Source organism: Carcharhinus amblyrhynchos, chromosome 22 (genome assembly GCF_965287045.1).
Source record: "Carcharhinus amblyrhynchos chromosome 22, sCarAmb.v2.hapA, whole genome shotgun sequence".
Lineage (NCBI taxonomy): Eukaryota > Metazoa > Chordata > Chondrichthyes > Carcharhiniformes > Carcharhinidae > Carcharhinus > Carcharhinus amblyrhynchos.
In genome coordinates this window covers 10,302,552-10,329,774 of record NC_137345.1, presented here as the reverse complement: position 1 = coordinate 10,329,774, position 27,223 = coordinate 10,302,552, and the positions used below count along the sequence as shown (strand labels likewise).

At 42.4% G+C, this 27,223-nt stretch overlaps 2 protein-coding genes across 2 annotated transcripts in view; both read left to right on the top strand.

The window, feature by feature from the left end:
* Positions 1 to 51: 51 nt before the first annotated feature.
* LOC145357148 (uncharacterized) lies at positions 52 to 15,098 on the top strand. The gene is made up of 11 exons (XM_080210305.1): positions 52 to 106; positions 748 to 1,056; positions 2,305 to 2,628; positions 5,996 to 6,304; positions 7,559 to 7,882; positions 8,553 to 8,861; positions 10,101 to 10,424; positions 10,610 to 10,918; positions 12,172 to 12,495; positions 13,166 to 13,474; positions 14,716 to 15,098. Exons 1-11 carry the CDS (start codon positions 52 to 54, stop codon positions 15,096 to 15,098), a joined length of 3,279 nt encoding a protein of 1,092 aa, XP_080066431.1.
* A 409-nt stretch (positions 15,099 to 15,507) lies between these two features.
* The window catches only part of LOC145357147 (uncharacterized), a 147,622-nt gene continuing 135,906 nt past the window's right edge, over positions 15,508 to 27,223 (top strand). The window contains exons 1-8 of the mRNA XM_080210304.1: positions 15,508 to 15,556; positions 17,341 to 17,649; positions 18,901 to 19,224; positions 19,911 to 20,219; positions 21,472 to 21,795; positions 22,473 to 22,781; positions 24,010 to 24,333; positions 26,602 to 26,910. Coding sequence (XP_080066430.1) covers positions 15,508 to 15,556; positions 17,341 to 17,649; positions 18,901 to 19,224; positions 19,911 to 20,219; positions 21,472 to 21,795; positions 22,473 to 22,781; positions 24,010 to 24,333; positions 26,602 to 26,910 — 2,257 coding nt within the window. The remainder of the gene's footprint in view (positions 15,557 to 17,340; positions 17,650 to 18,900; positions 19,225 to 19,910; positions 20,220 to 21,471; positions 21,796 to 22,472; positions 22,782 to 24,009; positions 24,334 to 26,601; positions 26,911 to 27,223) is intronic.

The window sequence follows — 27,223 nt, the reverse complement described above, 5'->3', positions numbered from 1 at the left end:
GGCTGTTCATAGAACAGCTCCATTGTATGAAGCAAGACCTTGAGAGGATCGATGAACATTTTAATCCTGGTGGGCACAGAAGACCTCGATCGCTTTGGCAGTAGCTGTATGTTCCCTTGCCAAGGACACCCATCTGCGAATATAGCAGAGGAAGAGGGCATCGAGGCTGTGGGGAGTGGGAGTGGGGATGCTGACAGAGAAGGGCTGATGTTGGGTTGAGTGCCCTGTTCTTTGACTGGCAGGATGTTGAGGGGAGGTTGACCCTTTATGTGAGGGACTTTCCCCTTGTCCACTGGAGGTCCGTATGTCCATGAGGTAGAGCCTGATATCTGTGGGCAACAGGGGGATTCTTTAACTTAACTTTAGCTTCAACTTTAAAAATGGTGCCCGATCTCTATGGAGACAGCCTTGCCAGCTCAATCAGGCCCCGCCCCAACTAGAGTGACAACGCAAACCACACCCCGTGATTTTTTTTTGACAATGTCAGGAGATCTGGTGGGAAAAGCTGTCTGTCGTTCCGGACAGAAACTCACCGGTTTTCAGTCTCAACCTGACAATTTGAATTTTTTCTGGAATATTCCACTCATTAAATGAATGTACCCAACACCTCAAATGAGGAGGTATTCAATTGGATTAGAAGATGCGTTGGACAGATTTCTCTGAACATAATGGTGAATCCCATTGAAATATATCTGTTTGTATGAAACAACTATTTCCAGTTCAATTTTTGACCTATTGTCTTTTCAGCTCCAAGTGCATTGCGGGCAAAAAATAAGGTAACAGGAGTTTTGGGAAGAGCGATCACTATCGATTGTCACTATGACAAAAAGTCTCTGTCACATGTGAAATATTGGAGTCGTCAGTGCACTGTTTTGGTAAAATCAGACGACCCAGATGGACGGAGAGGGAGAATGTCGATCACAGATAACAAGACACAAGGATTATTTGTTGTTATGATGGAGGATCTTCGCCCAGGAGATGCAGGATGGTACAGCTGTGGTATTGATAAGCCCGGCCTCCTTTCAATATTTCCTGTAAAGCTACAAATATCTGACGGTAAATTGTTCTCAGTGATTATCTTTATTAATCTCGACTGAAATGACTGATCGGTGTTTATCTGGGAGGAGACATTGACAGATCCGATACCCGGAGGCTCTGCGGCAGTGCAGAGTGTGGCAGCGAGAGGGCAGTTAGAACAATGATTATGTTGGAGGAATTGTAATTCAGAGGCTCAGAGTAATGATCCAGAGAGATGTGGTCAGATTTATTACACCTTGGACCACACTCCCCTGGTTAACAAGTTGGCAGAAAACCCACCCAAGGACCTGTTGGCTAGAAAATAGATCTTGACCAATCACCAGTTATTCACCAGATACTCACCAACAGCTCACCTCTCCTGTAATAAATTCCTTCAGCTCATTAAACCTTCACACTCAGCTGAAGTCAGACTCCAGCGCTGAGTTCAAAAACAAAGGGACTCAGTACATAATGAGCAGTTCAAGCCAGTTTCCCGAATTAACTATTTCAGTTGCTGCCAGCTGATAGTTTCTATCTTCCATCTCACGTCCTTTGGATGATATTTACGTTGGAATTTTAGTGCCTTGCCCGCCGTGGTATTGGAGTGGGTGTGGGGCAGACAACAGAAATGTCTGTTGACTTTGGGCAGGATTTTCCAGTCTCGCTCATTTGAGGCCATAAAACCTCACCCTCGACTTTAAACAGTACTGACACTTACATGTTAAATGGGACTTACTGTTAAATGTTAAAACAAATACAAATAATGGCTGGAATTCACCAAACTCGTCCAGAGCTGGAATTATCCATTCCCACTGTGAATGCAGATTTGCCTGAGCGCCAAATTCCCTATTCCAACAGGCAGTGGGGGCTGATCACCCGACATCGGAGAATTCAGGTCAAGGTTAGATTTTAGGAAAGGAATTTAAATCTCCGTTATCTCAGCAAACATCCACAGTCTATTTCAGGCAACATCCAATGCTTGTCTCTAACTAATCTGCTATCACGAATATCTGCTGTCCATGAGAACAATGAATAGATACTACCTGCATTCGACCAAGTTCCCACTGCCAACTCTCTCTCTAACACTTTCCCTTCCTCCTCAAGTCCTGGGTGAGGTTGAGAAATATTGATAATATGAAACTATTTAACATTTTGGTCATTCTAATGATTAAAGCTTTTACGTTTAAAGTTAATGCTTTTTTCACTTAGTGTCAAAAGTAGGCTTACATTAACACGGCAATGAAGTTACTGTGAAAATCCGTTAAAGCCAGCTTTTTTTTCCCACAGAGCCCGTGTCTGTTCCTGAACTTAAATTTCTATCACCACCAAATACCTCATGTTCTGGGGGCTCAGTGTCCGTCTCCTGTGAGTCTGTCAGGGGATCATTTCCCATTCAGTACACATGGCATGAAAAGACCCCGTCTGAAGATTCAAAGATCTCTGATACCAATAAACTGGATCTACGTTGTCAACGCTTCACACAGCAACATCATCAATATTACTGCACAGCCTCAAATAACCAGGGAGAAAAATCCAGTGAAATGGTTACAGTGTCAGTGATCCACATTTCAGAGAATGACTGCAGTTATTTAACACAAATCAGCAGCGTTGGTAAATATCACTTTAAGCTTCAAAAACTACAACTAATTTTAACAGTAACATCAGTCTGAATTGCTCACAGTTTAAGTTCTAACAATCGCTCAAAGCAATTGGAATTGAAATATAATTGCATTTATTTGGCACTTTTCACATCTTCAGGACAGTTTTAAAGTTCATTCTGGTCAATGCTGGAACTGATTCAGAGCCATTGTTGTGATGTAGGAAGCTCAGCACCAATTTATAAGCAATGAGCTCCCTCAAAGAGCAATGTGATCATGAGCAGATAATATGCTGTCTGACAGTTGCTGTTTGAGAATATAATAACTCCAGGAGCTGGATGTGAATGAAGCGTGCTTTTGATGCACAAAATGAAAATAAACGATAACCACATGCCTGTGGTGAACACAAAGTTCATGGCAAAATGGGGCTGTTCATAGAACAGCTCCATTGTATGAAGCAAGACCTTGAGAGGATCGATGAACATTTTAATCCTGGTGGGCACAGAAGACCTCGATCGCTTTGGCAGTAGCTGTATGTTCCCTTGCCAAGGACACCCATCTGCGAATATAGCAGAGGAAGAGGGCATCGAGGCTGTGGGGAGTGGGAGTGGGGATGCTGACAGAGAAGGGCTGATGTTGGGTTGAGTGCCCTGTTCTTTGAGTGGCAGGATGTTGAGGGGAGGTTGACCCTTTATGTGAGGGACTTTCCCCTTGTCCACTGGAGGTCCGTATGTCCATGAGGTAGAGCCTGATATCTGTGGGCAACAGGGGGATTCTTTAACTTAACTTTAGCTTCAACTTTAAAAATGGTGCCCGATCTCTATGGAGACAGCCTTGCCAGCTCAATCAGGCCCCGCCCTAACTAGAGTGACAACGCAAACCACACCCCGTGATTTTTTTTTGACAATGTCAGGAGATCTGGTGGGAAAAGCTGTCTGTCGTTCCGGACAGAAACTCACCGGTTTTCAGTCTCAACCTGACAATTTGAATTTTTTGGAACGAGATAGGATCAGGCAGGCTAGGAAGGCGTTTGTCTGGGGTAAGGGGAGATACGAAGAAGTCAGGAAGTTACTTGGACAAATAAACTGGAAGGAGGCGTTCTTAGGGAAAGGTACCGAAGGAAGGTGGCAGATATTCAAGGAATGTGTGTCTAGAGCTCTGAATGACAACGTTCCGATGAGACGAGGGGGGTTTGGTGGGTCGAGGGAACCGTGGTGCACAAAGGATGTGTTGAACCTAGTCAGGAAGAAAAGGAAGGTGTACAAGAGGTTCAGGGAATTAGGAGATGTTAAAGATCTTGAGGAGTATAAGGACTGTAGGAGGGAACTTAAAAGGGAAATTAGGAGAGCCAGAAGGGGTCATGAGAAGACCTTGGCGAGTAAGATTAAGGAGAATCCCAAGGCCTTCTATAAATATGTGAAAGGTAAAAGGATAAGAAGAGAAGGGATAGGACCGATAAAAGGTGAGGGGGGAAAGGTTTGTGTGGAACCAGAAGAAATGGCGGAGGTGCTTAACGAGTACTTCGCCTCAGTATTCACGGTGGAAGCCGATCTGGGAGATTTTGTTATGGATTTGCAGCAGATGGAAAGGATTGAGTACGTGAATATTAAGGAGGAGGATGTGTTGGAACTTTTGAATTCTATCAAGGTAGATAAGTCGCCGGGACCAGATGGGATGTACCCCAGGATACTGTGGGAGGCGAGGGAAGAGATTGCAGAGCCCCTGGCGATGATCTTTGCGTCGTCAATGGAGACGGGAGAGGTTCCAGAGGATTGGAGGATTGCGGATGTAGTTCCTATTTTTAAGAAAGGGAACAGAGATAGCCCGGGAAATTACCGACCGGTGAGTCTGACCTCAGTGGTTGGTAAGCTGATGGAGAGGCTTCTGAGGGACAAGATTTACGAACATTTGGAGAGGTTTGACATGATCAGGAATAGTCAGCATGGATTTGTCAAGGGCAGGTCGTGCCTTACAAGCCTAGTTGAGTTCTTCGATAATGTGACTGAACACATTGACGAAGGAAGTGCCGTGGACGTAGTGTACATGGACTTCAGCAAGGCGTTTGATAAGGTCCCCCATGCAAGACTTCTTGAGAAGGTGAGAGGGCATGGGATCCAAGGGCCTTTGGCCTTGTGGATCCAGAACTGGCTTGCCTGCAGAAGGCAGAGAGTGGTTGTGGATGGGGCTTTTTCTGAATGGAGGTCAGTCACCAGCGGAGTGCCTCAAGGATCTGTTCTGGGACCCTTGTTGTTTGTCATTTTCATAAATGACCTGGATGAGGAAGTGGAGGGATGGGTAAGTAAGTTCGCTGATGACACGAAGGTCGGTGGTGTTGTGGATGATCTGGAAGGATGGCAAAAGTTGCAGCAGGACATAGATAGGATGCAGGACTGGGCGGAGAAGTGGCAGATGGACTTCAACGCGGATAAATGTGTTGTCGTCCATTTTGGCAGAACCAACGGGATGAACGAGTACACTATTAAGGGCAGAAGTCTGAGTAGTGTTGAGGAGCAGAAGGATCTTGGGGTCCGGGTCCACAGGACTCTTAAATCGGCCTCGCAGGTGGAGGAGGTGGTCAAGAAGGCGTATGGTGTACTGGCCTTCATTAATCGAGGGATTGAGTTTAGGAGTCGGGAGGTAATGCTGGAACTTTATAAGACCCTTGTCAGGCCTCATTTGGAGTATTGTGCGCAGTTCTGGTCGCCTCACTATAGGAAAGATGTAGAAGCTATTGAAAGGGTGCAGAGGAGATTTACAAGGATGTTGCCTGGACTGGGAGGCATGCCTTATGAAGTTAGGTTGAGGGAGCTGGGACTCTTTTCCCTGGAGAGACGAAGGTTGAGAGGCGACCTGATAGAAGTTTACAAAATGTTGAGAGGAATAGATAGGGTGGACTCTCAGAGGCTATTTCCCCGGTTTGAAATGGTCGCTACGAGAGGACACAGATTTAAGGTGCGGGGAGGGAGGTTCAGAAGTGATGTTAGGGGTAAGTTTTTCACTCAGAGGGTGGTGAGTGAATGGAATCGGCTGCCGTCAGTGGTGGTGGAGGCGAACTCGCTGGGGTCTTTTAAAAGACTTCTGGATGAGTATATGGGGTTTAATGAGATTGAGGGTTATAGATAGGTCTGTAGGTTGGTAGGTGATGTGGTCGGCGCAACTTGTGGGCCGAAGGGCCTGTTTGTGCTGTAGTGTTCTATGTTCTATGTTCTATTCCACGCATTAAATGAATGTACCCAACACCTCAAATGAGGAGGTATTCAATTGGATTAGAAGATGCGTTGGACAGATTTCTCTGAACATAATGGTGAATCCCATTGAAATATATCTGTTTGTATGAAACAACTATTTCCAGTTCAATTTTTGACCTATTGTCTTTTCAGCTCCAAGTGCATTGCGGGCAAAAAATAAGGTAACAGGAGTTTTGGGAAGAGCGATCACTATCGATTGTCACTATGACAAAAAGTCTCTGTCACATGTGAAATATTGGAGTCGTCAGTGCACTGTTTTGGTAAAATCAGACGACCCAGATGGACGGAGAGGGAGAATGTCGATCACAGATAACAAGACACAAGGATTATTTGTTGTTATGATGGAGGATCTTCGCCCAGGAGATGCAGGATGGTACAGCTGTGGTATTGATAAGCCCGGCCTTCTTTCAATATTTCCTGTAAAGCTACAAATATCTGACGGTAAATTGTTCTCAGTGATTATCTTTATTAATCTCGACTGAAATGACTGATCGGTGTTTATCTGGGAGGAGACATTGACAGATCCGATACCCGGAGGCTCTGCGGCAGTGCAGAGTGTGGCAGCGAGAGGGCAGTTAGAACAATGATTACGTTGGAGGAATTGTAATTCAGAGGCTCAGAGTAATGATCCAGGGAGATGTGGTCAGATTTATTACACCTTGGACCACACTCCCCTGGTTAACAAGTTGGCAGAAAACCCACCCAAGGACCTGTTGGCTAGAAAATAGATCTTGACCAATCACCAGTTATTCACCAGATACTCACCAACAGCTCACCTCTCCTGTAATAAATTCCTTCAGCTCATTAAACCTTCACACTCAGCTGAAGTCAGACTCCAGCGCTGAGTTCAAAAACAAAGGGACTCAGTACATAATGAGCAGTTCAAGCCAGTTTCCCGAATTAACTATTTCAGTTGCTGCCAGCTGATAGTTTCTATCTTCCATCTCACGTCCTTTGGATGATATTTACGTTGGAATTTTAGTGCCTTGCCCGCCGTGGTATTGGAGTGGGTGTGGGGCAGACAACAGAAATGTCTGTTGACTTTGGGCAGGATTTTCCAGTCTCGCTCATTTGAGGCCATAAAACCTCACCCTCGACTTTAAACAGTACTGACACTTACATGTTAAATGGGACTTACTGTTAAATGTTAAAACAAATACAAATAATGGCCGGAATTCACCAAACTCGTCCAGAGCTGGAATTATCCATTCCCACTGTGAATGCAGATTTGCCTGAGCGCCAAATTCCCTATTCCAACTGGCAGTGGGGGCTGATCACCCGATATCGGAGAATTCAGGTCAAGGTTAGATTTTAGGAAAGGAATTTAAATCTCCGTTATCTCAGCAAACATCCACAGTCTATTTCAGGCAACATCCAATGCTTGTCTCTAACTAATCTGCTATCACGAATATCTGCTGTCCATGAGAACAATGAATAGATACTACCTGCATTCGACCAAGTTCCCACTGCCAACTCTCTCTCTCTCTCTAACACTTTCCCTTCCTCCTCAAGTCCTGGGTGAGGTTGAGAAATATTGATAATATGAAACTATTTAACATTTTGGTCATTCTAATGATTAAAGTTTTTACGTTTAAAGTTAATGCTTTTTTTACTTAGTGTCAAAAGTAGGCTTACATTAACACGGCAATGAAGTTACTGTGAAAATCCGTTAAAGCCAGCTTTTTTTTCCCACAGAGCCCGTGTCTGTTCCTGAACTTAAATTTCTATCACCACCAAATACCTCATGTTCTGGGGGCTCAGTGTCCGTCTCCTGTGAGTCTGTCAGGGGATCATTTCCCATTCAGTACACATGGCATGAAAAGACCCCGTCTGAAGATTCAAAGATCTCTGATACCAATAAACTGGATCTACATTGTCAATCCTTCACACAGCAACATCATCAATATTACTGCACGGCCTCAAATAACCAGGGACAAAAATCCAGTGAAATGCTTACAGTGTCAGTGATTCACATTTCAGAGAATGACTGCAGTTATTTAACACAAATCAGCAGCATTGGTAAATATTGCTTTAAGCTTCAAAAAATTAAACTCATGTTTTAAATTAATGTCTGTCTGAATTACTCACGGGTTTAGATCTATTGGAAGTTCCAAGCAATTTTAATAAAAATAGAATTGCATTTATTTATCACTTTTCACAGCTTCAGGATAGTTTTAAATTCCGTTCTGATTGATGCTGGAACTGATTCAGAGCCATTGTTGTGATGTAGGAAGCTCAGCACTAATTTATGAGCAACGAGCTTCCTCAAAGAGCAATGTGATCATGAGCAGACAATCTGCTGTGTGAGGGTTGCTGTTTGAGAATGCAATAACTCCAGGAGGTGGATCTGAAAGACCTGTGCTTTTATTGCGCAAAATGAAAATAAGCAATAACAACATATCTGTGCTGAACACAACAAATCCCAACCAGGACTAAAAGATTAATGGAACCTCTCAAGGTCTTGCTTTATCAAGGGCTAATTATTCAATCTCATTATGGTTGTCTAATTATCAATCCTCAGGGAGCACATATTCAATAAGCCAAATGATATCAAACAGGGAAGTATTTAATTGCATTGCAAGATGCATTGGAGAGATTTCTAAGAACACAGTGGTAAATCCTACTGAAACATATCTGTTTTGAATTAAACAATCATTTTAGTTCAAATTTTGACCTGCTATTTTTTCAGCTCCAAGTGCATTGTGGGCAAAACATAATGTGACAGGAGTTTTGGGAAGAGCGATCACTATCGATTGTCACTATGACAAATTGTCCCAGTCGCATGTGAAATATTGGAGTCGTCAGTGCTCTGTTTTGGTAAAATCAGATGATCCAGATGGACGGAGAGGGAGAATGTCGATCACAGATAACAAGACACAAGGATTATTTGTTGTTACTATGGAGGATCTTAGCTCAGGAGATGCAGGATGGTACAGCTGTGGTATTGATAAGCCCGGCCTCCTTTCAATATTTCCTATAAAACTACAAATATCTGACGGTAAATTGTTCTCAGTGATTATCTTTATTACTCTCAACTGAAATGTCTGATCGGTGCTTTATCTGGGAGGAGACATTGACAGCTCCGATGTCTGGAGGCTCCGTGGCAGTGCAGGGTCTGTCAGCTAGAGGGCAGTTAGAACAATGATTATGTTGGAGGAATTGTAATTCAGAGGCTCAGAGTAATGATCCAGAGAGATGGGGTCAGATTTATTGCACCCTAGACCACACTCTCCTGGTTAACACGTTGGCAAGGACACCCCCATTCTCCCGATGCCTGGACAATAGACCGTCCCCCTTCCCAAATACTCACCAGGTACTCACCAACAGGTAATTTCTTCTCCTGTAGTAAATTCCTTCAGCTCATTAAACCTCCACACTCGGTTGAAGTCAGAGTCCAGCGCTGAGTTCAAAAACAAAGGGACTCAGTACAAAAAGAGCAGTTCAAGCCAGTTTCTCCAGTTAACTATTTCAGTTGCTGCCAGCTGATAGCTTCTATCTCCCAACTTCTGTCCTTTGGATGATACTTACGTTGGAATTTTACTTAGTGTCCGCTGTGGTATCGGAGCAGGTGTAGGGCAGACAATGGAAATGTCTGTTGACCTTGGGTGAGATTTTTCAGTCTTGCTCATTTGAGGCCAAAAGACCCCACCCTAGACTTTTAACAGTACTGACATTTAAATGTTAAATGGTACTTAAAGTTTAAATGTTAAATATAAATGCAAACAATTGCCAGAATTCAACAAACTCATCCACGGCTGAGATTCTCCAGTCCTGCTGCTTTGAATGGAGATTTGCCTGAGCACCAAATTCCCTTTTCCAACTGGCAGTGGGGCCGGATCACCTGATATGGGAGAATTCAGGTCAAGAATGGATTTTTAAGCCTCTGTTATCTCGGCAAACATCCACAGTCTATCTCAGATCACACTCCTATGCTTGTCACTAACTAATGTGCTATCATGAATATCTGCTGTCCATGAAAGCAATCAATAGATACTACCTGCATTCGGCCAAGTTCCCACTGTCACCTCTCTCTCTAACACTTTCCCTTCCTCCTCACAGCCTGGGTGAGGCCGAGAAATATTGGTAATATGAAACGATTTAATTTTTTGGTGAATCTGAAGATTAAAGTTTCAAAGTTTAATGTTAAAGCTTTTTGAAATTAGTTTCACAAATAGGCTTACATTAACACTGCAGTGAAGTTACTGTGAAAATCCGTTAATGATTTTTATTTCCACAGAACCCGTGTCCGTTCCTGAACTGAAATTTCTATCACCACCAAATGCCTCATGTTCTGGGAGCTCATTGTCCGTCTCCTGTGAATCTGTCCAGGGATCACTTCCCATTCAGTACACATGGTATGAAAAGACCCCGTCTGAAGATTCAAAGATCTCTGACACCAATCAACTGGATCTACATTGTCAATCCTTCACACAGCAACATCATCAATATTACTGCACAGCCTCAAATAACCAGGGAGAAAAATCCAGTGAAATGGTTACAGTTTCAGTGATCCACACTTCAGAGAATGATTGCAGCTATTTAACACAAATCAGCAGCGTTGGTAAATATCACTTAATTTCACTCATTAAATGAATGTTCCCAACACCTCAAACAAGGAGGTATTTAATTGGATTAGAAGATGCGTTGGACAGATTTCTCTGAACATAGTGGTAAATCCGATTGAAATATATCTGTTTGTATTAAACAACTATTTCCAGTTCAATTTTTGACCTGTTGTCTTTTCAGCTCCGAGTGCATTGTGGGCAAAAAATAATGTAACAGGAGTTTTGGGAAGAGCGATCACTATCGATTGTCACTATGACAAATTGTCTCTGTCACATGTGAAATATTGGAGTCGTCGGTGCTCTGTTTTGGTAAAATCAGACGATCCAGATGGACGGCGAGGGAGAATGTCGATCACAGATAACAAGACACAAGGATTATTTGTTGTTACGATGGAGGATCTTCGCCCAGGAGATGCAGGATGGTACAGCTGTGGTATTGATAAGCCCGGCCTCCTTTCAATATTTCCTGTAAAACTACAAATATCTGACGGTAAATTGTTCTCAGTGATTATCTTCATTAATCTCGACTGAAATGACTGATCGGTGTTTATCTGGGAGGAGACATTGACAGCTCCGATATCTGGAGGCTCCGCGGCAGTGCAGAGTCTGGCGGCTCGAGGGCAGTTAGAAAAATGATTATGTTGGAGGAATTGTAATTCAGAGGCTCAGAGTAATGATCCAGAGAATGGGGTCAGATTTATTGCACCTTGGACCACGCTTCCCTGGTTAACAAGTTGGCAGAAACCCCAACCATGGACCTGTTGGCTAGAAAATAGATCTTGACCACTTCCCAGATATTCACCAGATACTCACCAACAGCTCACTTCTCCTGTCATAAATTCCTTCAGCTCATTAAACCTCCACACTTGGTTGAAGTCAGACCCCCGTGCAGAGTTCAAAAACAAAGGGACTCAGTACAAAAAGAGCAGTCAAGCCAGTTTCCCAAGAAACTATTTCAGTTGCTCCCAGCTGATAGCTTCTATCTAACAGCTCTTGTCCTTTGGATGATAATTAACGTTGGAATTTTACTGCCTTGCCCGCTGTGGTATTGGAGCGGATGTGGGGCAGACAGCGGAAATGTCTGTTGACCTTGGGCAGGATTCTCCAGTCTCGCTCATTTGAGGCCAGAAAACCTCACCCTAGACTTTAAACAGTACTGACACTTACATGTTAAATGGTACTTAATGTTAAATATTAAAACAAATACAAACAATGGCCGGAATTCACCAAACTGTTCCAGAGCTGGAATTATCCTGTCCCGCTGTGAATGCAGATTTGCCTGAGCGCCAAATTCCCTATTCCAACTGGCAGTGGGAGCTGATCACCCGATATCGGAGAATTCAGGTGAAGGTTAGGTTTTAGGAAAGGTATTTAAATCTCCGTTATCTCAGCAAACATCCACAATCTATTTCAGGTGACATCCAATGCTTGTCACTAACTAATCTGCTGCCATGAAGATCTGCTGTCCATGAGAACAATCAATAGATACTACCTACATTCGACCCAGTTCCCACTGCCAACTCTCTCTCTCTCTCTCTAACATTTTCCCTTCCTCCTCATATCCTGGGTGAGGTTGAGAAATATTGATAATATGAAACTATTTAACATTTTGGTCATTCTAATGATTAAAGCTTTTACATTTAAAGTTAATGCTTTTTTTACTTAGTGTCACAAGTAGGCTGACATTAACACGGCAATGAAGTTACTGTGAAAATCCATTAATGACTGTTTTTCTTCCCACAGAGCCCGTGTCTGTTCCTGAACTTAAATTTCTATCACCACCAAATGCCTCATGTTCTGGGGGCTCAGTGTCCGTCTCCTGTGAGTCTGTCCAGGGATCACTTCCCATTCAGTACACATGGTATGAAAAGACCCCGTCTGAAGATTCAACAATCTCTGACACCAATAAACTGGATCTACATTGTCAATCCTTCACAAAGCAACATCATCAATATTACTGCACAGCCTCAAATAACCAGGGAGAAAAATACAGTGAAATGGTTACAGTGTCACTGATCCACATTTCAGAGAATGATTGCAGTTATTTAACACAAATCAGCAGCATTGGTAAATATCGTGTTAAGCTTCAAAAAATTAAACTCATGTTTTAAATTAATGTCTGTCTGAATTACTCACGGGTTTAGATCTATTGGAAGTTCCAAGCAATTTTAATAAAAATAGAATTGCTTTTATTTATCACTTTTCACAGCTACAGGACAGTTTTAAATTCCGTTCTGATTGATGCTGGGACTGATTCAGAGCCTTTGTTGTGACGTAGGAAGCTCAGTACTAATTTATGAGCAATGAGCTCCCTCAAAGAGCAATGTGATCATGAACAGACAATCTGCTGTCTGAGGATTGCTGTTTGAGAATGCAACAACTCCAGGAGGTGGATCTGAAAGAGCTGTGCTTTTATTGTGCAAAATGAAAATAATCAATAACAACATGCATGTGCTGAACACAACAAACCCCAACCAGGGCTAAAAGATTAATGGAACCTCTCAAGGTCTTGCTTTAATAAGGGCTAATTATTCAATCTCATTATGGTTGTCTAATTATCAATCCTCAGGGAGCACATATTCAATAAGCCAAATGATATCAAACAGGGAAGTATTTAATTGCATTGCAAGATGCATTGGAGATATTTCTAAGAACACAGCGGTAAATCCTACTGAAACATATCTGTTTTGAATTAAACAATCATTTTAGTTCAATTTTTGACCTGTTGCCTTTTCAGCTCCGAGTGCATTGTGGGCAAAAAATAATGTAACAGGAGTTTTGGGAAGACCGATCACTATCGATTGTCACTATGACAAATTGTCCCAGTCACATGTGAAATATTGGAGTCGTCAGTGCTCTGTTTTGGTAAAATCAGACGATCCAGATGGACGGAGAGGGAGAATGTCGATCACAGATAACAAGACACAAGGAATATTTGTTGTTACGATGGAGGATCTTCGCTCAGGAGATGCAGGATGGTACAGCTGTGGTATTGATAAGCCCGGCCTCCTTTCAATATTTCCTGTAAGGCTACAGATATCTGACGGTAAATTGTTCTCAGTGATTATCTTTATGACTCTCAGCTGAAATGTCTGATTGATGCTTTATCTGGGAGGAGACATTGACAGCTCCGATGCCTGGGGGCTCTGCGGCAGTGCAGAGTCTGGCAGCTAGAGGGCAGTTAGAACAATGATTATGTTGGAGGAATTGTAATTCAGAAGCTCAGAGTAATGATCCAGAGAGATGGAATCAGATTTATTTGCACCTTAGACCACACTCTCCTGGTTAACACGTTGGCAAGGGCACCCCCATGCTCCCGATGCCTGGACAATAGACCTTCCCACTTCCCAAATACTCACCAGATACTCACCAACAGCTCACTTCTTCTCCTGTAGTAAATTCCTTCAGCTCATTAAACCTCCACACTCGGTTGAAGTCAGACTCCAGCGCTGAGTTCAAAAACAAAGGGACTCAGTACAAAAAGAGCAGTTCAAGCCAGTTTCCCCAATTAACTATTTCAGTTGCTGCCAGCTGATAGCTTCTATCTTCCAGCTCACGTCATTTGGATGATACTGACGTTGGACTTTTACTGAGTGTCCGCTGCGGTAGCGGAGCGAGTGTGGGGCAGACAACGAAAATGTCTGTTGAGCTTGGGCAGGATTTTTCAGTCTTGCTCATTTGAGGCCAAAAGACCCCACCCTAGGTTTTAAACAGTACTGACACTTAAATGTTAAATGGTACTTGATGTTCAATGTTAAATATAAATACAAACCATGGCCGGAATTCAACAAACTCATCCGTGGCTGAGATTCTCCAGTCCCGCTGCCGTGAATGGAATTTTGGCTGAGCGCCAAATTCCATCATCCAACTGGCAGTGGGGGCAGATCGCTCGATATCAGAGAATTCAGGTCAAGAATGGATTTTTAAGCCTCTGTTATCTCAGCAAACATCCACAGTCTATCTCAGATCACACTCCTATGCTTGTCACTAACTAATGTGCTATCATGAATATCTGCTGTCCATGAGAACAATCAATAGATACTACCTGCATTCGGCCAAGTTCCCACTGCCATCTCTCTCTCTCGAACACTTTCCCTTCCTCCTCACAGCATGGGTGAGGTCTAGAAATATTGGTAATATGAAACGATTTAATTTTTTGCTCAATCTGCAGATTAAAGTTTTAAAGTTTAATGTTAAAGCCTTTTAGAATTAGTTTCACAAGTAGGCTTACATTAACACTGCAATGAAATTACTGTGAAAATCCATTAATGATTTTTATTTCCACAGAACCCGTCTCTGTTCCTGAACTGAAATTTCTATCACCGCCAAATGCCTCATGTTCTGGGGGCTCAGTGTCTGTCTCCTGTGAGTCTGTCCAGGGATCACTTCCCATTCAGTACGCATGGTATGAAAAGACCCCATCTGAAGGTTCAAAGATCTCTGACACCAATAAACTGGATCTACATTGTCAATCCTTGACACAGCAACATCATCAATATTACTGCACAGCCTCAAATAACCAGGGAGAAAAATCCAGTGAAATGGTTACAGTGTCAGTGATCCACATTTCAGAGAATGACTGCAGTTATTTAACACAAATCAGCAGCGTTGGTAAATGTCACTTTAAGCTTCAAAAACTACAACTAATTTTAACAGTAACATCAGTCTGAATTGCTCACAGTTTAAGTTCTAACAATCGCTCAAAGCAATTGGAATTGAAATATAATTGCATTTATTTGGCACTTTTCACATCTTCAGGACAGTTTTAAAGTTCATTCCGGTCAATGCTGGAACTGATTCAGAGCCATTGTTGTGATGTAGGAAGCTCAGCACCAATTTATAAGCAATGAGCTCCCTCAAAGAGCAGTGTGATCATGAGCAGACAATCTGCTGTTTGACAATTGCTGTTTGAGAATATAATTCCAGGAGCTGGATGGGAATGAAGCGTGCTTTTGATGCACAAAATGAAAATAAACGATAACCACATGTTTTGTGGTGAACACAAAGTTCAAGGCGAAATGGGGCTGTTCATAGAACAGCTCCATTGTATGAAGCAAGATCTTGAGAGGATCTAATAACATGTTAATCCTGGCGGGCACAGAAGACCTCGATCACTTTGGCAGTAGCTGTATGTTCCCTTGCCAAGGACACCCATCTGCGAATATAGCAGAGGAAGAGGGGAAGATCGCCAAATCAGAAGACACCCCCCCACCCCCTTCACCAGATTGCCCACTGGACTATTAAAGTGAAGTTTAGCCTGGCCCAGGAACAGGTTTACTCGGTCTTCCTTCTTGCTACCCTTCAGGGTGCCCAAAGATCAACAGCATAGGGCAGAAGTGCAGTCAAAATCTAATAATGGTTTTTTATAGAAATTGGAAGGGGAGATTCAGCAAATGGCTGTTAACATATGCATGTTCTACAAACTCCACAGGCTGCAGAAAGTGCCCAAGTTATCAACAGCAAAGTCCACAAACAGTAATTAGGCCATCTGTTTTAGTGATAAGTATGGGTTAGAGAACTGAAACAACCTCCCTTCTCTGAAACAACCTCCTTGATCTTGTTCAAGGTAATACCATGCAAATGTGACCTTTCATGCCCACTTGAGAAGACAAAAGAACTTCAGTGTAATGTCTCTCTGAGAATTAACATCTCTAATAGTACTGTACTGGAGTTTCAACCTAGGTGTTCACTAGAACACGACTTGAACCCACAATCACCTGACTCAGATATGCGAGTGATACCCTTGAGTTACAGTTAGCATCATTGAGGACAGTTCTAAGTAATAGTAAGAAATAAATGTACCTTTTAGCCCTCAAGGCATCATATATGTTCCACGGTGTATCATAATCCTTTTGAAAATAAAAAGAATTGAAGAAATTGCAAAAGCAAAATGCTGCTGATGATAAAATCTGTAACAAAGACAGAAAATGCTGGCAATCCCTAGCTGGTTAGGCAAATTCTCTGGATAGAAACAGAGTTAAAGTTTCAAGACCATGAAACCAGGGCCAAAATGTTAATGGATCCTCTCAAAGTCTTGCTTCATACAAAGCTTGGTGTATGTGCTCCACATGGTTAGCTATTTATCATTCCCAGGGAGCTCACATTCAATAAGCACAATGGGGAGGTCAATTAATGATTCCACTTTCAGATCATGGGCTTTGTCATAGAGAAATAAACTTTGCGCAGACCTCCTTTGGAATACTCTTCTGCTTGTCCACTGGGGGGTCCTGATGTCCATGAGGTGGGGCCTGATATCTTTGGGCAATGCGGGGTGGGGGGGGCAGGATTGTGCATGCATTGTAGTGGAGAATTTGAATGGCAGGTTTGGCATCGAGGCTGTGGGGAGTGGGAGTGGTGATGCTGACAGAGAAGGGCTGATGTTGGGTGGAGTGCCCTGTTCTTTGAGTGGCAGGATGTTGAGGGGAGGTTGACCCTTTATGTGAGGGGTATTCCCCTTGTCCACTCGAGGTCCCAATGTCCATGAGGTAGTGACTGATATCTGTGGGCAACAGGGGGATTCTTTAACTGAACTTTAACTTCAACTTTAAAACTGGTGCCCAATCTCTACAGAGACAGCCTTGCCAGCTCAATCAGGCCCCGCCCCAACTAGAGTGACAACACAAACAACGCCCCTTTTTTTTGACAATGTCAGGAGATCTGGTGGGAAAAGCTGTCTGTCTGTCTGGGCAGAAACTCACCGGTTTTCAGTATCAAACTGCCCATTTGAATTTTTTCTGGAAAATTCCATGCATTAAATGAATGTACCCAACACCTCAAACAAGGAGATATTCAATTGCATTAGAAGCTGTGTTGGACAGATTTCTCTGAACATAATGGTAAATCCCATTGAAATATATCTGTTTGTATTAAAAAACTATCTCCAGTTCAGTTTATGACCGATTGTCTTTTCAGCTCCGAGTGCATTGCGGGCAAAAAATAATGTAACAGGAGTTTTAGGAAGAGCGATCACTATCGATTGTCACTATGACAAATTGTCCCAGTCACATGTGAAATATTGGAGTCGTCAGTGCTCTGTTTTGGTAAAATCAGATGATCCAGATGGACGGCGAGGGAGAATGTCGATCACAGATAACAAGACACAAGGATTATTTGTTGTTACGATGGAGGATCTTCGCTCAGGAGATGCAGGATGGTACAGCTGTGGTATTGATAAGCCCGGCCTCCTTTCGATATTTCCTGTAAAGCTACAAATATCTGACGGTAAATTGTTCTCAGTGATTATCTTTATTAATCTCGACTGAAATGACTGATCGGTGTTTATCTGGGAGGAGACATTGACAGATCCGATACCCGGAGGCTCTGCGGCAGTGCAGAGTGTGGCAGCGAGAGGGCAGTTAGAACAATGATTATGTTGGAGGAATTGTAATTCAGAGGCTCAGAGTAATGATCTAGAGAGATGGGGTCAGGTTTATTGCACCTTGGACCACACTCCCCTGGTTAACAAGTTGTCAGAAACCCCACCATGCTCCTGTTGGCTGGAAAATAGATCTTGACCACTTCCCAGATATTCACCAGATACTCACCAACAGCTCACTTCTTCTGTAATAAATTCCTTCAGCTCATTAAACTTCCACACTCAGTTGAAGTCAGACTCCAGCACTGAGTTCAAAAACACAAAGGGACTCAATACAAAAAGAGCAGTTCAAGCCAGTTTCCCAATTAACTATTTCAGTTGCTGCCAGCTGATAGCTTCTATCTCCCAGCTCATGTCCTTTGGATGATAATTAACGTTGGAATTTTACTGCCTTGCCCGCTGTGGTATCGGAGCGGATGTGGGGCAGACAACAGAAATGTCTGTTGACCTTGGGCAGGATTCTCCAGTCTCGCTCATTTGAGGCCAGAAAACCTCACCCTAGACTTTAAACAGTACTGACACTTAAATGTTAAATAGTACTTAATGTTAAATATTAAAACAAAGACAAACAATGGCCGAAATTCACCAAACTCATCCAGAACTGGAATTATCCAGTCCCACTGTGAGTGCAGATTTGCCTGAGTGCCGAATTCCCTATTCCAACTGGCAGTGGGGGCTGATCACCCGATATCGGAGAATTCAGGTCAAGGTTACATTTTAGGGAAGGTATTTAAATCTCCGTTATCTCAGCAAACATCCACAATCTATTTCAGGTGACATCCAATGCTTGTCTCTAACTAATGTGCTATCATGAATATCTGCTGTCCATGAGAACAATCAATAGATACTACCTGCATTCGGCCAAGTTTCCACTGCCAACTCTCTCTCTCTAACACTTTCCTTTCGTCCTCATACCCTGGGTGAGGTTGAGAAATATTGATAATATGAAACTATTTAACATTTTGGCCATTCTAATGATTAAAGTTTCTAAGTTTAAAGTTAAAGCTTTTTTTACTTAGTGTCACAAGTAGGCTTACATTAACACTGCAATGAAGTTACTGTGAAAATCCGTTAATGACTGTTTTTTTTCCCCACAGAGCCCGTGTCTGTTCCTGAACTCAAATTTCTATCACCACCAAATGCCTCATGTTCTGGGGACTCAGTGTCCATCTCTTGTGAGTCTGTCCAGGGATCACTTCCCATTCAGTACATGTGGTATGAAAAGACCCCATCTGAAGATTCAAAGATCTCTGACACCAATCAACTGGATCTACATTGTCAATCCTTCACACAACAACATCATCAATATTACTGCGCAGCCTCAAATAACCAGGGAGTAAAATCCAGTGAAATGGTTACAGTGTCAGTGATCCACATTTCAGAGAATGATTGCAGTTATTTGACACAAATCAGCAGCAGTGGTGAATATCACTTTAAGCTTCAAAAAATTAAAATCATGTTTTAAATTAATGTCTGTCTGAATTGTTCACGGGTTTAGATCAGGTAGATTTTTCACAGGTAGTTCCAAGCAATTTTAATAAAAATAGAATTGTATTTATTTATCACATTTCACAGCTTCAGGGCAGTTTTAAATTCCATTCTGATTGATGCTGGAACTGATTCAGAGCCATTGTTGTGATATAGGAAGCTCAGTGCTAATTTATGAGCAATGAGCTCCCTCAAAGAGCAATGTGATCATGAGCAGACAATCTGCTGTCTGAGGATTGCTGTTTGAGATTGCAATTACTCCAGGACGTGGATCTGAAAGAGCTGTGCTTTTATTGTGCAAAGTGAAAATAAGCAATAACAACATGCCTGTGCTGAACACAACAAATACCAACCAGGACTAAAAGATTAATGGAACCTCTCAAGGTCTTGCTTTATCAAAGGCTTATTATACAATCTCATTATGGTTGTCTAATTATCAATCCTCAGGGAGCACATATTCAATGATCCCAATGATATCAAACAGTGAAGTATTTAATTGCGTTGCAAGATGCATTGGAGAGATTTCTAAGAACAAAGTGATAAATCCTACTGAAAAATATCTGTTTTGAATTAAACAATTATTTATTTTAGTTCAATTTTTGACCTGTTGTCTTTTCAGCTCCGAGTGCATTGTGGGCAAAAAATAATGTAACAGGAGTTTTGGGAAGAGCGATCACTATCGATTGTCACTATGACAAATTGTCCCAGTCACATGTGAAATATTGGCGTCGTCAGTGCTCTGTTTTGGTAAAATCAGATGATCCAGATGGACGGAGAGGGAGAATGTCAATCACAGATAACAAGACACAAGGATTATTTGTTGTTACTATGGAGGGTCTTCGCCTAGGAGATGCAGGATGGTACAGCTGTGGTATTGATAAGCCCGGCCTCCTTTCTATATTTCCTATAAAGCTACAAATATCTGATGGTAAATTGTTCTTAGTGATTTTCTTTATTACTCTGAACTGAAATGACTGATCGGTGCTTTATCTGGGAGGAGACAGGTCTGATGTCTGGAGGCTCCGCGGCAGTGCAGAGTCTGGCCGCTAGAGGGCAGTTAGAACAATGACTACGTTGGATGAATTGTAATTCAGAGGCTCAGAGTAATGATCCAGAGAGATGGGGTCAGATTTGTTGCACCTTAGTCCACACTCTCCTGGTTAACATGTTGGCAAGGACACCCCCATGCTCCTGATGCCTGGAAAATAGATCTTCCCACTTCCCAAATACTCACCAGATACTCACCAACAGCTCAGTTCTTCTCCTGTAGTAAATTCCTTCAGCTCATTAAACCTTTCTACTCGGTTGAAGTCAGACTCCAGCGCTGAGTTCAAAAACAAAGGGACTCAGTACAAAAAGAACAGTTCAAGCCAGTTTCCCAATTAACTATTTCAGTTGCTGCCAGCTGATAGTTTCTATCTCTCAGCTCATGTCCTTTAGATGATACTTATGTTGGAATTTTACTGCCTTGCCCGCTGTGGTATCAGAGCGGGCTTGGGGCAGACAACGGAAATGTCTGTTGATCTTGGGCAGGATTCTTCAGTCTCATTCATTTGAGGCCAAAAGACCCCACCCTAGGCTTTAAACAGTACTGACACTTAAATGTTAAATGGTACTTAATGTTAAATATTAAAACAAATACAAACAATGGCCGGACTTCACCAAACTCGTCCAGAGTTGGAATTATCCAATCCCGCTGTGAATGGAGATTTGCCTGAGCGCCAAATTCCCTATTCCAACTGGCAGTGGGGGCTGATCACCCGATATCGGAGAATTCAGGTCAATGTTAGATTTTAGGAAAGGTATTTAAATCTCCGTTATCTCAGCAAACATACACAGTCTATTTCAGGTCACACTCCAACGCTTGTAACTCACTAATCTGCTGCCATGAATATCTGCTGTCCATGAGAGCAATCAATAGATACTACCTGCATTTGACCAAGTTTCCACTGCCAACTCTCTCTCACACTCTCTAACACTTTCCCTTCCTCCTCATACCCTGGATGAGGTAGAGAAATATTGATAATATGAAACTATTTAACATTTTGGTCATTCTAATGATTAAAGTTTATCAGTTTAAAGTTGAAGCTTTTTTTACTTAGTGTCACAAGTAGGCTTACAGTAACACTGCAATGAAGTTACTGTGAAAATCCGTTAATGACTGTTCTTTTTCCCCACAGAACCCGTGTCTGTTCCTGAACTTAAATTTCTATCACCACCAAATGCCTCATGTTCTGGGGGCTCAGTGTCCGTCTCCTGTGAGTCTGTCCAGGGATCACTTCCCATTCAGTACACATGGTATGAAAAGACCCCATCTGAAGATTCAAAGATCTCTGACACCAATCAACTGGATCTACATTGTCAATCCTTCACACAGCAACATCATCAATATTACTGCACAGCCTCAAATAACCAGGGAGACAAATCCAGTGAAATGGTTACAGTGTCACTGATCCATACTTCAGAGAATGACTGCAGTTATTTAACACAAATCAGCAACATTGGTAAATATCGCTTTAAGCTTCAAAAAATTCAACTCATGTTTCAAATTAATGTCTGTCTGAATTACTCACTGGTTTAGTTATATTGGTAGTTCCAAGCAATTTTAATAAAAATAGAATTGCATTTATTTATCACTTTTCACAGCTTCAGGACAGTTTTAAATTCTGTTCTGAACGATGCTGAAACTGATTCAGAGCCATTGTTGTGACGTAGGAAGCTCAGCACCAATTTATGAGCAATGAGCTCCCAGAAAGAGCAATGTGATCATGAGCAGACAATCTGCTGTCTGCTGTTTGAGGATTGCTGTTTGAGATTGCAATAACTCCAAGAGGTGGATCTGAAAGAGCTGTGCTTTTATTGCGCAAAATGAAAATAAGCAATAACAACATGACTGTGCTGAACATAACAAATCCCAACCAGGACTAAAAGATTAATGGAACCTCTCAAGGTCTTGCTTTATCAAGGGCTTATTATACAATCTCATTATGGTTGTCTAATTATCAATCCTCAGGGAGCACATATTCAATGAGCCCAATGATATCAAACAGGAAAGTATTTCATTGCATTGCAAGATGCATTGGAGAGATTTCTAAGAACACAGTGGTAAATCCTACTGAAACATATCTGTTTTGAATTAAACAACTATTTTAGTTCAATTTTTGACCTGCTGTCTTTTCAGCTCCGAGTGCATTGTGGGCAAAAAATAATGTAACAGGAGTTTTGGGAAGAGCGATCAGTATCGATTGTCACTATGACAAATTGTCCCAGTCACATGTGAAATATTGGAGTCGTCAGTGCTCTGTTTTGGTAAAATCAGACGATCCAATTGGACGGCGAGGGAGAATGTCAATCACAGATAACAAGACACGAGGATTATTTGTTGTTACTATGGAGGGTCTTCGCCCAGGAGATGCAGGATGGTACAGCTGTGGCATTGATAAGTCCGGCCTCCTTTCAATATTTCCTGTAAAGCTACAAATATCTGACGGTAAATGGTTCTCGGTGATTATCTTTATTACTCTCAACTGAAATGACTGATCGGTGCTTTATCTGGGAGGAGACATTGACAGCTCCGATATCTGGAGGCTCCGTGGCAGTGCAGTGTCTGTCAGCTAGAGGGCAGTTAGAACAATGATTATGTTGGAGGAATTGTAATTCAGAGGCTCAGAGTAATGATCCAGAGAGATGGGGTCAGATTTATTGCATCTTGGATCACACTCTCCTGGTTAACATGTTGGCAAGGACACCGCCATGCTCCCGATGCCTGGACAATAGACCTTCCCTCTTCCCAAATACCCACCAGATACTCACCAACAGCTCATTTCATCTCCTGTAGTAAATTCCTTCAGCTCATTAAACCTCCACACTCAGTTGAAGTCAGAGTCCAGCGCTGAGTTCAAAAACAAAGGGACTCAGTACAAAATGACCAGTTCAAGCCAGTTTCTCGAATTAACTATTTCAGCTGCTGCCAGCGGATAGCTTCTACCTCCCAGCTCATGTCCTTTGGGTGAAACTTACATTGGAATTTTACTGAGTGTCCGCTGTGGTATTGGAGCGAGTGTGGGGCAGACAACGGAAATGTCTGTTGACCTTGGGCGGGATTTTTCAGTCTTGTTCATTTGAGACCTAAAGACCCCACCCTTGACTTTAAACAGTACTGACATTTAAATGTTAAATGGTACTTAAATGTTAAATGTTAAATATAAATTCAAACAATGGCCAGAATTCAACAAACTCATCCGCGGCTGAGATTCTCCAGTCCTGCTGCTCTCCTGAGCACCAAATTCCCTATTCCAACTGGCAGTGGGGTCTGATCACCTGATATTGGAGAATTCAAGTCAAGAATAGATTTTTAAGCCTCCGTTATCTCAACAAACATCCACAGTCTATCTCAGGTCACACTCCTATGCTTGTCACTAACTAATGTGCGATCATGAATATCTGCTGTCCATGCGAGCAATCAATAGATACTACCTGCATTCGGCCAAGTTCCCACTGCCATCCCTCTCTCTCTAACACTTTCCCTTCCCCCTCACAGCCTGGGTGAAGTCGAGAAATATTGGTAATATGACACTATTAAATTTTTTGGTCAATCTGAAGATTAAAGTTTTAAAGTTTAATATTAAAGCTTTTTTAAATTAGTGTCACAAGTCGGCTTACATTAACACTGCAATGAAGTTACTGTGAAAATCCAGTAATGATTTTTATTTCCACAGAACCCGTCTCTGTTCCTGAACTGAAATTTCTATCACCACCAAATGCTTCATGTTCTGGGGGCTCAGTGTCCATCTCCTGTGAATCTGTCTGGGGATCACTTCCCATTCAGTACACATGGTATGAAATGACCCCATCTGAAGATTCAAAGATCTCTGACACCAGTAAACTGGATCTACATTGTCAATCCTTCACACAGCAACATCATCAATATTACTGCACAGCCTCAAATAACCAGGGAGAAAAATCCAGTGAAATGGTTACAGTGTCAGTGATCCACATTTCAGAGAATGACTGCAGTTATTTAACACAAATCAGCAGCGTTGGTAAATATCACTTTAAGCTTCAAAAACTACAACTAATTTTTAATTTTTTCGATGCAATTGGAATTGAAATATAATTGCATTTATTTGGCACTTTTCACATCTTCAGGACAGTTTTAGAGACCGTACTAGTCAATGCTGGAACTGATTAAGAGCCATTGTTGTGATGTAGGAAGCTCAGTGACAATTTATTAGCAACGAGCTCCCTCAAAGAGCAGTGTGATCATGAGCAGACAATCTGCTCTCTGACAATTGCTGTTTGAGAATATAATAACTCCAGGAGCTGGATGTGAAAGATGCGTGCTTTTGATGCACAAAATGAAAATAAACGATAATCAGATGCCTGTGGTGAACACAAAGTTCATGGCAAAATGGGGCTGTTCATAGAACAGCTCCATCGTATGAAGCAAGATCTTGAGAGGATCAATTAACATTTTAATCCTGGTGGGCACAGAAGATCTCAATCACTTTGGCAGCAGCTGTATGTTCCCTTGCCAAGGACACCCATCTGCGAATATAGCAGAGGAAGAGAGTTAGATCGCCAAATCTGAAGACACCTCCCCTCCCCCTCCCCCCCCAACCAGATTGCCCACTGGACTGTTAAAGTCAAGTTTAGCCTGACCAAGGAACAGGTTAACTAGGTCTTCCTTCTTGCTACCCCTCTGGGTGCCCAAAGATCAACAGCATAGGGCAGAAATGCAGTCATAATCTAATCATGGTTTTTTATGGAAATTGGAAGGGGAGATTCAGCAAATGCAGTCAACATATGCGTGTTCTACAAACTCCACACGCTGCAGAAAGTGCCCAAGTTATCAACAGCAAAGTCCACAAACACTAATTAGGCCATCTGTTTTAGTGATAAGTATGGGTCAGAGAAGTGAAACAACCTCCCTTCTCTGAAACAACCTCCTTGATCTTGTTCAAGGTAATACCATGCAAATGTGACCTTTCATGCCCACTTGAGAAGACAAGAGAACTCCAGTGTAATGTCTCTCTGAGCATTGGCATCTCTAATAGTACTGTACTGGAGTTCCAGCCTAGGTGTTCACGAGAACAGGACTTGAACCCACAATCACCTGACTCAGATATGCGAGCGATACCCTTGAGTTACAGTTAGCATCATTGAGGACAGTTCTAAGTAATAGTAAGAAATAAATGTACCTTTTAGCCCTCAAGGCATCATATATGTTCCACGGTATGTCATAATCCTTTTGAAAATAAAAAGAATTGAAGAGATTGCAAAAGCAAAATGCTGCTGATGATAGAATCTGTAACAAAGACAGAAAATGCTGGCAATCCCTAGCTGGTTAGGCAATTTCTGTGGATAGAAACAGAGTTAAAGTTTCAAGACCATGAAACCAGGGCCAAAATGTTAATGGATCCTCTCAAAGTCTTGCTTCATACAAAGCTTGGTGTATGTGCTCCACATGGTTAGCCATTTACATTCCCAGGGAGCTCACATTCAATAAGCACAATGGGGAGGTCAATTAATGATTCCTCTTTCAGATCATGGGCTTTATCTCAGAGAAATAAACTTTGCGCAGACCTCCTTTGGAATACTCTTCTGCTTGTCCACTGGGGGGTCCTGATGTCCATGAGGTGGGGCCTGATATCTTTGGGCAACGCGGGGTGGGGGGGGCAGGATTGTGCATGCATTGTAGTGGAGAATTTGAATGGCAGGTTTGGCATCGAGGCTGTGGGGAGTGGGAGTGCGGATGCTGACAGAGAAGGGCTGATGTTGGGTGGAGTGCCCTGTTCTTTGAGTGGCAGGATGTTGAGGGGTGGTTGACCCTTTATGTGAGGGGTATTCCCCTTGTCCACTGGAGGTCCCAATGTCCATGAGGTAGTGACTGATATCTGTGGGCAACAGGGGGATTCTTTAACTGAACTTTAACTTCAACTTTAAAACTGGTGCCCAATCTCTACGGAGACAGCCTTGCCAGCTCAATCAGGCCCCGCCCCAACTAGAGTGACAACACAAACCACACCCCCTTTTTTTTGACAATGTCAGGAGATCTGGTGGGAAAAGCTGTCTGTCTTTCTGGACAGAAACTCACCGGTTTTCATTCTCAACCTGACAATTTGAATTTTTTCTGGAAAATTCCATTCATTAAATGAATGTACCCAACACCTCAAACAAGGAGGCATTCAATTGCATTAGAAGATGTGTTGGACAGATTTCTCCGAACATAATGGTAAATCCCATTGAAATATATCTGTTTGTATTAAAAAACTCTTTCCAGTTCAGTTTTTGACTTGTTGTCTTTTCAGCTCCGAGTCCATTGCAGGCAAAAAATAATGTAACAGGAGTTTTGGGAAGACCGATCACTATCGATTGTCACTATGACAAATTGTCCCAGTCACATGTGAAATATTGGAGTCGTCAGTGCTCTGTTTTGGTAAAATCAGATGATCCAGATGGACGGAGAGGGAGAATGTCGATCACAGATAACAAGACACAAGGAGTATTTGTTGTTACTATGGAGGATCTTCGCCCAGGAGATGCAGGATGGTACAGCTGTGGTATTGATAAGCCCGGCCTCCTTTCAATATTTCCTGTAAAGCTACAAATATCTGACGGTAAATTGTTCTCAGTGATTATCTTTATTAATCTCGACTGAAATGTCTGATCGATGTTTATCTGGGAGGAGACATTGACAGTTCTGACTTCCCGAGGCTCTGTTGCAGTGCAGAGTCTGGCAGCGAGAGGGTAGTTAGAACAATGATTATATTGGAGGAATTGTAATTCAGAGGCTCAGAGTAATGATCTAGAGAGATGGGGTCAGGTTTATTGCAACTTGGACCACACTCTCCTGGTTAACAAGTTGTCAGAAACCCCACCCATGCTCCTGTTGGCTGGAAAATAGATCTTGACCACTTCCCAGATATTCAC